This window comes from Eucalyptus grandis, chromosome 1 (assembly GCF_016545825.1).
Source record: "Eucalyptus grandis isolate ANBG69807.140 chromosome 1, ASM1654582v1, whole genome shotgun sequence".
NCBI classification, from domain to species: domain Eukaryota; kingdom Viridiplantae; phylum Streptophyta; class Magnoliopsida; order Myrtales; family Myrtaceae; genus Eucalyptus; species Eucalyptus grandis.
Window position 1 is genome coordinate 38,733,912 of NC_052612.1, and position 15,930 is coordinate 38,749,841.

The 15,930-nt window shown below is 42.9% G+C and overlaps 2 protein-coding genes across 2 annotated transcripts; both read left to right on the top strand.

Annotated features, from left to right (window-relative positions):
- Positions 1 to 296: 296 nt before the first annotated feature.
- Positions 297 to 8,167, top strand: LOC104457136 (disease resistance protein RGA2-like). Its single transcript, XM_010072092.2, has 2 exons — positions 297 to 1,300; positions 8,014 to 8,167. The coding sequence occupies exons 1-2, from the start codon at positions 297 to 299 to the stop codon at positions 8,165 to 8,167; spliced, it is 1,158 nt and encodes a 385-aa protein (XP_010070394.2).
- A 3,745-nt stretch (positions 8,168 to 11,912) lies between these two features.
- Positions 11,913 to 13,280, top strand: LOC104457144 (putative disease resistance protein RGA3). Its single transcript, XM_010072098.2, has one exon. It carries the CDS (start codon positions 11,913 to 11,915, stop codon positions 13,278 to 13,280), a length of 1,368 nt encoding a protein of 455 aa, XP_010070400.2.
- Positions 13,281 to 15,930: the final 2,650 nt, after the last annotated feature.

Here is a 15,930-nt window from a genome sequence, read left to right on the forward strand (position 1 = left end):
TTTCTTCCTCGCCCGTGCTTACCGTGTTCGTGTTCTTTTTCTACTTATAGGTCCATCGTCTCTACCCACCATCCAAGAAGGCGAAATCCCCATCGCCAATGAGAGGGCTGCCTCCGCCTTCGTCGTGCAATCTCAATTCCAACCGCACAAGTACCGCCCTTTCTCTCTCTGTCTCTCTGCTCTCGTCCTTCGCCTGCTTACCGTGTTCTCTTTCGCACCATTCCTATAGCTGTGCCTACGTAACCTGCCATTCATGCATACTGGCTAACTAAACCTCCTCGAAAACTTATAACACCATGACTGAGGTCGTCTCTAGCATCCTTGGACCTCTTGTAGAGAAACTAACTTCATCGGCTGTTGAAGAAATTCAACTGGTCTGTGGCGTCAAGGACGATCGAGAGAAGCTCAAGAACACGCTAGAGATGATCCAGATGGTGCTTGCCGATGCTGAGCAGAGGCAAACAAAAGAGAATACTGTGCGCCTTTGGTTGTCGAGGCTAAAAAACTGGTGCTATGACACCGAGGACGCGCTAGATGAATTCGAAGCCAGGACTCTGTTGAGGCGAGTGCGGTACACTGAGCAATTGACCCTAAAAAAGAAGGTGTACTCATGGATATCCAAGTTGATTTTCCAGTTTAAGATGGCACATGATATGAAAGAACTGAGAAAGAGACTCGATGGGATCAATAAAGAGAAAACTCAGTTCAACTTGTCAACTCTTGTTTATGAAAAGACCATAGTTCCGCGGAGGGAAAATCATTCGTTTGTACATGCTTCGAATGTGATTGGAAGAAACGAAGAAAAGGAAAGCATAATACAGCTATTGAGAAGATCAGATGATGCTAGAGCTGGAATTACAGTCCTTCCAATTATTGGAATGGGAGGTACTGGAAAGACGACTCTTGCTAGATTGGTATACAATGATGAAAGGGTAAAGGAGCATTTCAAACACAAAGTTTGGTTATCCATGCCATTAGAATTTGAAATTGAGAAGATAATGAGAGAAATCATCAATTGTCTTAGTGGCGAAGCAAAATTTGGTAACTGGAGCGTTGAGATGCTACAAAATCGCCTAAGAAACCTCGTCGAGAACAAAAGGTGCTTGTTCGTAATGGACGATGTGTGGGCAATGAGGAGGGAGGATTGGCTGGAATTGAAAGATTTGTTAGGGGGCATTTCCGAAGGGAGTAAAGTCATCGTGACTTCACAGAATCAAACCATCGCCAAAGTCATGGGCACTGTTCCCTCACTTAATTTGGCCAACCTTTCGCAGGGGGATTCCTTAACTTTGTTCGTGAAGTATGCATTCAATCAAGAGCAAGAGAAGAATCACCCGGACCTTATGAAAATCGGCGAGGAAATTGTCACGCCCCGAACCTCGAGCGCGCGCACATCCCACCACGGTCGATCAAAAATGCGACATCCCAGGATATGTCGCCGACCCATTTATTTATTTACGCATGCGGAAGCGAAACAAATCCCCTGACAATAAAATACGGGATAGAAAAGTAGGAAGCAAAACCACAACATAACACTTCCATAATTCAACAGAATTACAAACAGAGGTCTACGGCCAAAAGTCTACAAAAGACCGGCTCTTAAAAATGAACTGCCCTACGACCTACAAGTCGGACACGTTCTCCAATCTTATGACTTCACATCCGCAACTCCTCAAGGCCAACCAAAGCTATCTGGCCACTCCATCCACCGGGGACCTGAAATTTTAATCCCACAACCGGGATGAGACGATGTCTCAGCAAGTTCAACCCCCTAAACCCCTATTAGAAAGAAAATACGCCCGGTGGCCTAGCCACATCACACGAGAGGACTTACCTCGCCTCGGCCTTCATCGCGGGGTTAGCACAATTTATATAATCCAACCACGTACAATTATGATAACCAAACAACCATGTCACAATCATATTATCAAACCATTCAACCACTTGGATCGTCTCAGCGATCAATCGACTCGGCCGATTACATGTCATTCTAGCAAATCAATCATTGCTCTCAATTACGGCCCTATAGGAAAGTTTAACAACCAGTGGCAATCACGGCCCCACTCGGCACGACCTTTAAAAAGGTGGTAGATTACGGCCCCACTGGGCGCGACCTCTAATAGGTGGCATATCACGGCCTCACTGGGCACGACCTCTCATAGGTGGTTTATCACGGCCTCACTGGGCACGACCTCTCATAGGTGGTTTATCACGGCCTCACTGGGCACGACCTCTAATAGGTGGTATTTCACGGCCTCATCGGGCACGACCTCTCGTAGGTGGTATTTCACGGCCTCATCGGGCACGACCTCTCGTAGGTGGTTTTTCACGGCCTCATCGGGCACGACCTCTTGTAAGTGGTATTTCACGGCCTCATCGGGCACGACCCTTCCTAGGTGGTATTTCACGGCCTCATCGGGCACGACCCTTCCTAGGTGGTATTTCATCGGCACCACCTTTCCTAGGGGCACGACCTCTAATAGGTGGTCAATCACAGCCAATCTCCCATCAATTTCTACACTTAGGATTTCATAAAGAATCCCTATAAATCGCAATCCCACTCAATTTGCCACAACCAATCATCAAATTCAAATTATAAATACACAAAGAACGATCGGCCACGAAATTTCGAGAGAATAAGGTTCCAAACTAATTTTCAGAATTTATCAAATAATTAAATTTATTCCGAAAATTAATTAAATAATAATATCCATGTCTTTCACGATCCACACTCAATTTATAATATCCAATCATCAATTTCCAAATCCGACTACATAGCAACGACGGCACGAAATTCGAGAATTTAAGGTCTCGACAAAATTTTCGGAATTTAATAAATAATTTAATTTATTCCGAAAATAATTAAATAATAATATTTTATTAATTTCGAATAAAATATATTATTAAATTATATAATAATTTCGAGACATTTAAATAAATCAAAAGTAAATTCATTTATGTCAAATCAAGGCTTATTTCAAATAAACCTACTTACCCTTAATTAAGCACACTTTAAATTAAACCACAACCTTAATCAAATCTACTCTTAATTAACCTAAACTAACAACCTAATAATACTTAACATAAACTAAACCTCCCTAAGCATAATTAACCCTCTAAGCGAGGTTTAGTGAGCTAAACTCACCGGATTAGCGAGTCGAGCGGACTAAAACGACGGGGACGCCGAGGAGAACAACTTTCCTCAAAGCGGGCCAAGCATCCGAGCTCGGGAAGGCGGCCAAAACGGGCCAAACACGGGCTGCCATACCCATTTTCTGGGTTGCTGATCGGGGGCGAGAGGGAGCAGATCCGACGCCGGTTCGGGCGGCCAAGGGCGGCGGAGGCAAGGCGAAGCTCCGACGGGCTAAGGCGGGCGCACGGCGGCTCACGGTGGGCTGATTCGTGACCTAGGCTGGTCGGACGGCCTCCCAAACGTGAAGACGAGCGAGGACGACGGCGAACGTGGGAAGAAAAGCGGCGCGACGGCAGCGAGCGGCGAGCTCCGGTGGTGACGGGCGACGAGCGGCGAAGGAGGCGGACGGCGAGGGGCTGCTTCGGCTTCTTCCTCTGCAATTTTTTTTCTGGTCTTCGCACACCAACCATGGAGGAATCGCACGGGAGAGGAAGAAGAGAGGGAGGAGAGAGAAGAAGGAGGCCAATTTCTTTTCTTTTTTTCCCTTTTCTTTAATCCAACAAATTGGCCCACCACATGACCTCATGGGTGACATCACACTCCACTCACCCAATCCCCACAACCTTTTCCAATGGTTGCAAATCTCATTTCGCCGGGGCATAAAATTTTGTACAACCAATTCTTCAATTCCACTTGATTCTCTTCCAATTGAATCAAATTGAAGTTCATAAAATTAATCCAATGTCACCACACTTCAATTTACCTAATTACTTGACCATAGACCATCTTGAGTCCCAAAAGCACAACCAAAAGCGGGCCTACCAATTTTCCAAACCAAATTAACCATACCTTGATTATTTTGCCGAAAAACTCGGCTTGCATGAAAAATCATCCAAAGATGAGTCCATACTCCTAAAATGATTTGTGACACACCCAGACTTTCAATTTCTGAATTCGATCTCAATTCCACGGTTAATTTCACTTTGGCACGATACTAGCGCGGCCCAACCTACCGAGTAGCCTTTAGAAATTTTCATGCATTTGACCTGTGGTTGATCATCTCAAGCCACAATGTACATCTTTGAAACATTGGCGACTTTCGGTCGTCGGGGTAATCTCAAGGTTTCAAATACGAACACAGGGTACCCAATCGATAGAAAAGTCGGTCCAGTGTCGATCGATAAGGATTATGCGATCCGGTGGAATCACCCACACTCGATCACATGCCTTTGTCGAGTCGACCTATCTCCGGTCTCTAATCGATTTTTATTTGTACCGTAATGACCCTTGCAGATTAGCTCGGTCGAAAGGTCGCTTCCTGGCCAAATTCTCGAGTCTGATGCATTAGAAACTCTTAACAACTTCACCCGATAGACTAGCTTTCACATGAGTGGCCGACTCAAGTAAAAGAACTATATGCGTGCCAACGAAATGCCCGTCTCAATTTATTGAAAATAGAATTGAAAAATCGGGATGTCACAACTCTTCCCCTCTTATAAAAATTTCGTCCTCGAAATTTAAACCTTTACCAATTCTTAAACAAAAAGGTGGAGGTACAGTCGTCTCATCTATTATTCTCTTTCTCAGGTTGCTCCTTCTGCACCAATACTGCAAGATCACTGCTATCTTGCCCAAACCACTTCGGGTTCAAAATGCTAAACTCTTGCTCACTTAAAATTCCAAAGGTCTTCAGCACAACATCGGCGAAGCTAACTGGCGATTCTGAGTAGTCTCTAAACTATCTCGATAATTGCGGCGAATCACCGATTTCGAACCAACTTTGGACTGCAATTTTCTAATCTCCGATCTCGAATCTCATCTCAACAACCGAAGTTCGAACACTCTGCTCCACACCGACAAAAAAGAACTATCCGACCGATCTACTGAAACTGGGAACCTCTGGTCAAGATCTGATATAACTCTGACACTGATCTTGGCAACTGCAATCACTGACTACTGTACTGACCCTGGCTTGATCTTTCTTTCCCTGACTTCATCTCAGCAATTGAAATTCTGCACTCTCAGTTATGCACTGCTTAAGAAAGAACCATCTGAAAGCTCTGCCAACTTGGAACATCTGATCTAGATTTGAAATACAATTCATCCCCGGCACTTCATGCAGATAAATTATTTGATATACACACACTTCGGTATACCTATTCCAATCGAGATCTTTTCGTGCATTAAGGTGAGTTGACTCTGATCCTCTGTCGATTACAACCTCATAAGGAATCAATGCTCTTCTTGACTCCTTAATAACCTGTCATAACATTCCATCATGTTATACTTTCATTCCCACACAAACCTCTCTCCAGTACTTGAAAAAGCTTTCCTAGCTTACATTACCAAATTCTCACTTACTGGCGCATCCAACACTTACAACTTGTTCGGCAATATCTATTGTCATACCGATCTACCAATCCCGATGATATAGATTCTGACTCATCTTCGCACTGATTGGACAACGCTGAAGTTGCTATGATGAGCTTCCCATAAGATCTCTTCTTTAACCTCTGTGTCGACAATTACACACAATCGTCCTCAGAACCTTAGTGTTCTGTTATCAAAAATCTGAGAATCAACCTCTCTCATTTGCATTCTCTTATAGAATCTTCTGAATTTCTGAATCTTCTGAATTTCTGAATCTATCCACTGAAGCGATTTGATTCTTATCTGAACTTTCGGCTCAATTCTGAGGGTAGTCTTAAGATTCAAAGGTGGCCTACCTTAGATTTGACAACCGAATTTCGAACTTTCTCAAATAAGATCCAATCCTCGAGTACCAACTGTGCAACTGATGACTCTCGACTCAGTGCATCTACAACTTTGCTCACCTTTCCAGAGTGATACAAAATATCATAGTCATAATCCTTAATGAGTTCTATCCAGTGACGCCATCTCATATTCAACTCCTAAGGCCTCGACCGACAATACGCATATGCAACAACTCTATCCCATTGTATCAACAAGCAACCAAATCCTTTAAACGATGCATCATTGCAGATCTCATAACTTTCGGGACCAGATGGAACGATCAACATAGTGCGGTAGTCAGCCTCTTCTTAGGCCTTTGAAAACTACGCTTGCACTTACCTGTCCACACGAACTTTTCTTACTTCCTCAGTAGTCGAATCAACTGCAACGCTGACGCTGAAAACCTTTCCATAAAACTCCTGTAATATCCTGCTAATCCCCAGAGCTTCTAATCTCTGTCACTACAATTAATATCGGCCAACTGATCGCTGCTTCAATCTTGGACAGGGTCTACGGAGATTTCTTCGCCTGAAATCACGTGACTTATGAACGCAATACGAGCCATCCAAAACTCACATTTGCTAAGCTTATTGTAAAATCCAAAAGTACTCAAAGTCTGAAATACCATCCTCAATGTCTCTTGTGCTCCTCAGCACTCTTTGAACACATTAGGGTAACTTCAATGAACACGATCACAATTGATTCAACTACCCTTAAACATTCTGCTCATTAGGCCCAAACAAATAGCTGAGGTGCTCATCAAACCACACGGCATTACAGTGAACTCATAACTACTGTATCGAGTACGAGGTCTTAACTTTGGTATGTCTTTCTTCCTGATCCTCAACTGATGATACCCTGACCTCTAGTCGACTTTGAGGAACATCAAGGTACAACACAACGAACCAACTTTCTTCTTCATGAACAGAACTAGTGCTCCTCAAGGTGATACACTGGACGTATGAATCCCCTATTCAACCCTTCCTGCATCTACACCTTCAGTTCTTTTAACTCGGGTAACACCATCCGGTAAAGAGCCTTAGGAACTGGCTCTGTTCCGGGTGCTAATTCAATCGCGAACTCTATTTCTCTTTCTGACAGCAACTTGACAATTCTTCAGAAAATACCTTAGGAAACTTATGTACCACGATTGAGTTTTCCATATTCGGCTCCTCAACTGACGCATCCATTACAGTTGCCAAGTAGATTCGGTAACCAACAACCATAACCAGGTCACCTTCAGTGACGAATAACAATGATTGAAGTTCCTCTTCAACTTTCAGTGATTCAAAACTTTCACACGCTAACTGAACAAACTGAATTATGTTACTACTACGATTCAAAACAACAGAAAGCTCCTTGAGCCGAACCCTTTCATAAATGACTTCCAAGTCATACTCAAGCAACCTTTCAAGTACAACTATAGTCAAAGACTCATCTTTCTATCACTTTATTACCACAACGAAAATCCTATAACATTCACTGAAAATTCTGATGTACTACTCTAATAACAACATCTCAAAAACATTCTTCTTCTGATTGATGCATGGTCAATCCCTTCATGCTCCTCTAGCCATCCTAGCGTCGTCCAATCTGCAATAACAGTGCTTACGCTCACCTGAACTTTCGCAGACAGCTCTCAACATGACGGCTGTGCTAGCCATATTCAAATCATACTCCCTTTTTACTCTGACACTAGGCTGACTCAAGCCTCCTTTCCACTGAATCGGCACACAATCAGGGAGTCATTTACCTCCTATCAAGGAATATCATGCACCCTTCTTTGCACTGGGGTCTGTTCCAAGTACCCCATTAAATGTCCCGAAGCATGTTTCCTCTATTCTGTCTCATCAACGGCGGTGCAGAAACAGCTATAGTTCCGTCCATCTATACGAGTCATCTTTGATCAAATGGCTTTACTGGCGACACCTGTAACAAGTCCTTTCCCTCTTACAGTACGGAACAGATCCATGTCTTTTCTTACAGACATGACACGCATCGATCGAGTTGAGCACTGACTTTCCAACTCCACTCTTTCAGTTGGGTGAAAGAGGGCATCTTTCTTCTGACATCGGCCTTTCTCCCCAACCGATTTTCATCTCTATCTAAACTGAACCTTGACTCAGATACGGAGACTTGATCCCCGATCACAACTCCAAATTAGGCCTCAACAGGCGCAGCAACAACAACGGTCACAACACCGGCAGCGGTAGAAACAACGACAACAGCAACGGCTCGATCCTGAGCTTACTGACCCAACAAGCTTCCAAGGGACACTAGCGCCTGAACGATCTCAACGGACCTAAGATCGTTCGGAGATCGTTCGGTGCTGCTACACTCTAAGTACCGACTTGCGGCGGTACTCTCACACTCGCGCTGGTCTAAGCCTGCGCTCTACCTCAGGTACCGACTCTTGTCAGCATCTTACCTCGAGGTATAGGTCCTACCGACCTTCACCAAGGAGTCCTCCACTCCTGGTCACTCATCCTACAGGTTCTTTATAGACACCTGTCTTCCGATTCCAACATCAAGTTAGAATTTGAGTGACCCTACAAACACACTACCAATCAACTATCAACCACATGCATCAGCATATTAAAAGCCTTTCCTACTAACTATCCCATGACTCATCGCACCTTATCACTCCATACTCAAACCATGCTCTAATACCACTTAAATTGGGATGTCACGCCCCGAACCCCGAGCGCGCGCACATCCCACCACGGTCGATAAAAAATGCGACATCCTAGGATATGTCGCCGACCCATTTATTTATTTACGCATGCGGAAGCAAAACAAATCCCCTGACAATAAAATACGAGATAGAAAAGCAAGAAGCAAGACCACAACATAACACTTCCATAATTCAATAGAATTACAAACAGAGGTCTACGGCCAAAAGTCTACAAAAGACCGACTCTTAAAAATGAAGCGCCTACGACCTACAAGTCGGACACGTTCTCCAATCTTATGACTTCACATCCGCAACTCCTCAAGGCCAACCAAAGCTATCGGCCACTCCATCCACCAGGGGACTGAAATTTTAATCCCACAAGGGATGAGACGATGTCTCAGCAAGTTCAACCCCTAAACCCCTATTAAAAAGAAAATATGCCCCAGGGTGGCCTAGCCACATCACACTGAGGACTTACCTCGCCTCAGCCTTCATCTGCAGGTTAGCACAATTTATATAATCCAACCACGTACAATTATGATAACCAAACAACCATGTCACAATCATATTATCAAACCATTCAACCACTTGGATCGTCTCAGCGATCAATCGACTCGGCCGATTACATGTCATTCTAGCAAATCAATCATTGCTCTCAATTACGGCCCTATAGGTTTAACAACTAGTGGCAATCACGGCCCCACTCGGCACGACCTTTAAAAGGTGGTAGATTACGGCCCCACCGGGCGCGACCTCTAATAGGTGGCATATCACGGCCCTCTTTGGGCACGACCTCTCATAGGTGGTTTATCACGGCCTCACCGGGGCACGACCCTCATAGGTGGTTTATCACGGCCTCACCGGGGCACACGACCTCTAATAGGTGGTATTTTACGGCCTCATCGGGCACGACCTCTCGTAGGTGGTATTTCACGGCCTCATCGGGCACGGCCTCTCGTAGGTGGTATTTCACGGCCTCATCGGGCACGACCTCTTGTAGGTGGTTTTTCACGGCCTCATCGGGCACGACCTCTTGTAGGTGGTATTTCACGGCCTCATCGGGCACGACCCTTCCTAGGTGGTATTTCACGGCCTCATCGGGCACGACCTTTCCTAGGTGGTATTTCACGGCCTCATCGGGCACGACCTTTCCTAGGTGGTATTTCACGGCCTCACTGGGCACGACCTCTAATAGGTGGTCAATCACAGCCAATCTCCCATCAATTTCTACACTTAGGATTTCATAAAGAATCCCTATAAATCGCAATCCCACTCAATTTGCCACAACCAATCATCAAATTCAAATTATAAATACACAGCAGCGATCAGCACGAAATTCTGAGAGAATAAGGTTCCAAACTAATTTTCAGAATTTATCAAATAATTAAATTTATTCCGAAAATTAATTAAATAATAATATCCATGTCTTTCACGATCCACACTCAATTTATAATATCCAATCATCAATTTCCAAATCCAACTACACAGCAACGACCGGCACGAAATTCTGAGAATTTAAGGTCTCGACAAAATTTTCGGAATTTAATAAATAATTTAATTTATTCCGAAAATAATTAAATAATAATATTTTATTAATTTCGAATAAAATATATTATTAAATTATATAATAATTTCGAGACATTTAAATAAATCAAAAGTAAATTCATTTATGTCAAATCAAGGCTTATTTCAAATAAACCTACTTACCCTTAATTAAGCACACTTTAAATTAAACCACAACCTTAATCAAATCTACTCTTAATTAACCTAAACTAACAACCTAATAATACTTAACATAAACTAAACCTCCCTAAAGCATAATTAACCTCTAAGCGAGGTTTAGTGAGTTAAACTCACCGGATTAGCGAGCCGAGCGGACCAAAACGACGGGGACGCTGAGGAGAACAACTTTCCTCAAAGCGGGCCAAGCATCCGGGCTCGGGAAGGCGGCCAAAACGGGCCAAACACGGGCTGCCATACCCATTTTCTGGGTTGCTGATCGGGGCCGAGAGGGAGCAGATCCGGCGCCGGTTCGGGCGGCCAAGGGCGGCGGAGGCAAGGCGAAGCTCCGACGGGCTAAGGCGGGGGCGCACGGCGGCTCACTGTGGCTGATTCGTGACCTAGGCTGGTCGGACAGCCTCCCAAACGTGAAGACGAGCGAGGACGACGGCGAACGTGCGAAGAGCAGCGGCGCGACGGCAGCGAGCGGCGAGCTCCGGTGACGGGCGACGAGCGGCGAAGGAGGCGGACGGCGAGGGGCTACTTCGGCTTCTTCCTCTGCAATTTTTTCTGGTCTTCGCACACCAACCATGGAGGAATCGCACGGGAGAGGAAGAAGAGAGGGAGGAGAGAGAAGAAGGAGGCCAATTTCTTTTCTTTTTTCCTTTTCTTTAATCCAACAAATTGGCCCACCACATGACCTCATGGGTGACATCACACTCCATTCACCCGTCCCTCACAACCTTTTCCAATGGTTGCAAATCTCATTTTCGTACAAGGCATAAAATTTTGTACAACCAATTCTTCAATTCCACTTGATTCTCTTCCAATTGAATCAAATTGAAGTTCATAAAATTAATCCAATGTCACCACACTTCAATTCACCTAATTACTTGACCATAGACCATCTTGAGTCCCAAAAGCACAACCAAAAGCGGGCCTACCAATTTTCCAAACCAAATTAACCATACCTTGATTATTTTGCCGAAAAACTCAGCTTGCATGAAAAATCATCCAAAGATGAGTCCATACTCCTAAAATGATTTGTGACGCACCCAGACTTTCAATTTCTGAATTCGATCTCAATTCCACGGTTAATTTCACTTTGGCACGATACTAGCGCGGCCCAACCTACCGAGTAGCCTTTAGAAATTTTCATGCATTTGACATGTGGTTGATCATCTCAAGCCACAATGTACATCTTTGAAACATTGGCGACTTTCGGTCGTCGGGGTAATCTCAAGGTTTCAAATACGAACACAGGGTACCCAATCGATAGAAAAGTCGGTCCAGTGTCGATCGACAAAGATTATGCGATCCGGTGGAATCACCCACACTCGATCACATGCCTTTGTCGAGTCGACCTATCTCCGGTCTCTAATCGATTTTTATTTGTGCCGTAATGACCCTGCATGATTAGCTCGGTCGAAATGTCGCTTCCGGCCAAATTCTCGAGTCTGATGCATTAGAAACTCTTAACAGCTTCACCCGATAAACTAGCTTTCACATAAGTGGCCGACTCAAGTAAAAGAACTATATGCGTGCCAACGAAATGCCCGTCTCAATTTATTGAAAATAAAATTGGAAAATCGAGATGTCACAGAAATCGTGACCAAGTGTGGGGGAAATCCTATGGCACTGAGGGCCCTGGGGTGCTTGTTGTATTCAAAGAACAACCGGAGCAACTGGGAACATATAAGAGACAGCGAGACATGGCAATTAACTAATACCTCACCTTCATTGGAAATCTTACATTCATTGAGAATAAGCTATGATCTAATGCCGTCTTACTTGAAAAAATGTTTTGCTTATTGCTCGATATTCCCGAAGAACCACAAGTTCGACAACATTGAGCTGATCAAACTGTGGATCTCTAATGGGTTTATCCAATCCAGCAGAAATAATCAGGAGCCTGAAGAGATTGGACAGCAGTACTTGGAGGAGCTGTTATCTAGATCATTCTTCATTGTTCTCAAAGACAAGTACCCCTTCCTAACCTTCGAAATGCATGACCTCATTTACGAACTTGCCATTTCGGTGGCACAAACCGAATCATTCAACATGAAAGTGTGGACGCAGGATATTTCCCCAACCATTCGGCATGTATCATTTCCTGATCCATTTTATGCATCAGAAGATGAACTGAGTGGCTGCTTCAACAAGCTAAGTCGCATTCATACCATCATGTGTCAGGGGTTGGAATCCTCTGACTCCGAGTTCTTTCTGGAGACATGCATTTTGCGATTTAAGCACTTGCGAGTGCTATGGCTGGAGCATTCTAGATTTGACCTACTGCCTAGTTCCATTGGCGATCTAAAGCATTTGAGGTATCTCAGTTTATTTGGCGGGACAATTAAGAAACTCCCCAAATCGTTCTATGAGCTTCGCAATCTGCTGTTCTTAAATCTTGCCGGGTGCGAGAATCTCGAGGAATTGTCCGCAGACATCAAAAATATGATCAACATCCGCGCTTTGCATATAACCACAAAACAAAAACATTTCCCGGAGAGTATAGGACACATGACTTCTCTGCGGCAGCTAATCATTGCGAGGTGCGGGAATTTGGAGGCCTTGTTTGATGATATATTGCTCACGTCGCTCCGTATGTTGGGGATTGGGGAATGTCCGAAGCTGGCCTCCTTGGGCATCAAGAATCTAAAGGCGTTGGAGGATCTCTTCATTTACAAGTGCGAGAGCTTGAGGCTATCAGAAGGCGATAGTAATGAACTGGGCTCCCTGTCGAGCCTTCAATTCTTGGTACTCTCCAGTCAACCAGAATTAGTTTCGTTGCCCGGGTGGCTCAAAGGTTCTGCAAGTACACTGCGGATGATATACATTTACGATTGTCCCAAGTTGAGCGCATTGCCTGAGTGGCTGCAAAATTGTTCTTCTCTGACAAAACTGGAGCTTGAGGGGCTTCCCGAATTATCCTCTCTGCCAGATGGCGTTCGGCTCATTCCCACATTGAAAATATCCGAGTGCAAGAGATTGAGCAGTTAGTGGAGACGAAGCTGATTAAAATTGATTCGTGAATAGTCTTGGATCATTGTTGCTCGATCCCAAGCAATAATCAATTAGTCCTGATTAGCATATATTGGACTTGAGTAGCTTTCAGTCAGTCATTAGGTCAGCAATGGTCTGTCCTCGACTGGTGCCGATATGTCGTACATCATTGTCAATTGTCCCATAATGTCCTCCCTTAATCCCCTCGAGCAGTCGGGTGTTACAACAGATTCCAATTTTCGAAAGATTTTACATTTTACATAGTCAATTTACACTTGCATCACTAACGATCGCACGTTAGAGAGCTTAATGCTAAACAGAAGCATAAATGGCATTGCTGCAAATGCAGAGGAGCCACTTTTGCCCTGCAGATAGCATCGCATACTTTTTCGAAGAATTTGACTTACAAGAACTTTGTGTATGAAATAGACAGACCAAAAGCCACCAAATGAGCAATCATTTGAATTGTATGCATCGCCAATTTTAATTCCTAAACGTGTCAGAAAAGAGAGGGAGTTTGCTTACACCAATGATTTTATTAATTATCTTCCTTCCGCCGATACAAATCTTCAAGACAGGAGCAATCTTGCTCTAATCTCCACTTCTTCCAGATGTGGTCGTAAAGCAAGAGCTACGAAAGTTATGATACCAATTGATGAAAAAGACATGGGATTTATTTAAAGAAAACACACACCTTTTATTGGATAAGCTCTCTACAATACCGATCGAGAAAACTCCTTACACATACTTACACAGCACACGGATATTTTCTAAAAAGATATCTTTCTAGATATTTCTAGAGTGGCCGCACATTTTCACTCTTCTTAATAAGAAAATATCTTACAACACAATGTCTAATTATTTAAATATTTATTCGCAACTATCTTCTTCTTCAAGATCAGTGCTCTGCTCAATTGTCCCACAATTAATTATCCGCAGCTCTTGTGGAAACGGTTTTTCTTCAGATTCCAAGGCATGGCGTGGCAGCTAACAATGCAATTAAATCAAGACAGGATAATTAACATGATCTCAAAACATCAAATTTTAATTCATGAATGCGTCGAAAAAAAAGTGGGGGAAATTTCTTGCAACTTTCTCATTTGGCATTTTTACAATCTTAATTCATGAACGTATCGAATTTCTATTATTATTTTCTTTTCTTCTTTTTTTTTTTTCCCTTTTTCCCTTTGCTGGCCACCACCAGACATTTCAAGCTTTACTCGGGGGTGACCAATGGAGGGAAAAAGGAAAAAAAAAGAAGGAATAAAGAAAATAAAAATTAATAAAAAATTTGAACAAATATTAGAATATTATTAGAAATTGTTCATATCGGTACAAACCGTATCATGTAAGATGGTGGCATCAACGTCAGTAATTTCCAATAAAAATTGGTGGGATAAATCTAATTGGCAAAATGCAAAAAAAGTTCATAGAAATGTTTAAAACAATACTTGAATAAATACACTATAGAGATTGAGACTTGATATTTCTTTTATTTTATTATATCCAGTCAAACTGTAACTCCTTCAAACTGAAGTAGCCACAAAGGAAAACATTAAATTTGAAAACTACACAATGCACATGCAAATCATCTCAGAGTCGTATTACCGGACATTTAACAGAATAGTCAAGTCTAAAGTTCACGACATTAACTTGAAGTACCGGACTAGGAAAGACCTCCAATTGCATAAACAAGATCCCTTTCAATTTTCTCGACTTATGTCCTGCATTTGACATTTGCTAAGCCAAAAAATTCACTAAAAAATAGCTGGATGTAAACAAATAACTAACCTTAGATCAAAGAAGAAAATACCTTTCGATTAAATTGAAGACACATACCATTCAGATAAAGGAATTATTAAGTCCATCTCATAGCATATTCTTTCATTTCAGCCCATTGAAAAATAATCCTCTACTCATTGAAAAGCCCCACTGAGCCAATGATACGGCAACACTTTTAAAAATGCATTGCAAAGCACTCGTACAAAAAAGTTACAAGAAGGCAAAGGTAGAGAGGGAGTTCATTAACTTCATGAGCGAAGTTGAACAATGAAACTAAGAGCTCAAAGTAGAAATGACTGGAAGAATGTGAAAATAAAGAAAGAGAATAAAGAGATAGCAAGCAGATACACCAAAGGTCAATATCGTTTTCTCCCCTTTACATTAAAACGGTCAATCTTTTGAAGAGTGATTTGATAGAAACACGCACATTTAAGATTCCATCACCATGTACACCCGCCAGAGCTTACTTGTAATTGAGTTCCCATAATATGAACAGAATGGCCACATTCACATAATTAAGGTACAAACATGGCCAACCACATTGAGAAGTGTTTATTTTATCTACTGCCCTTCTGATATTATGTTTACCCTGACCAGGTAGCAGGGTGTTGGCAGGTGCAAATGGGTGCTTTAATTCCTTCAGACCTCTGAATTTGGGACATGTAGAATATGCAAAAGTATCGCAAGTACTTGGATAAGTCAATGTATAAAAGAATACACTATTTTGCATTTTACATGCAGCATCATAAGTGTGGAATCTCTGGACAGATTAGGACTTGCCAAACGTTTTGACAATTCTTTTTCTAAGATATTGCGAAGAAGCATCCGTCATAGCCTTAGAGGTCATATACCAATACTTCATTAG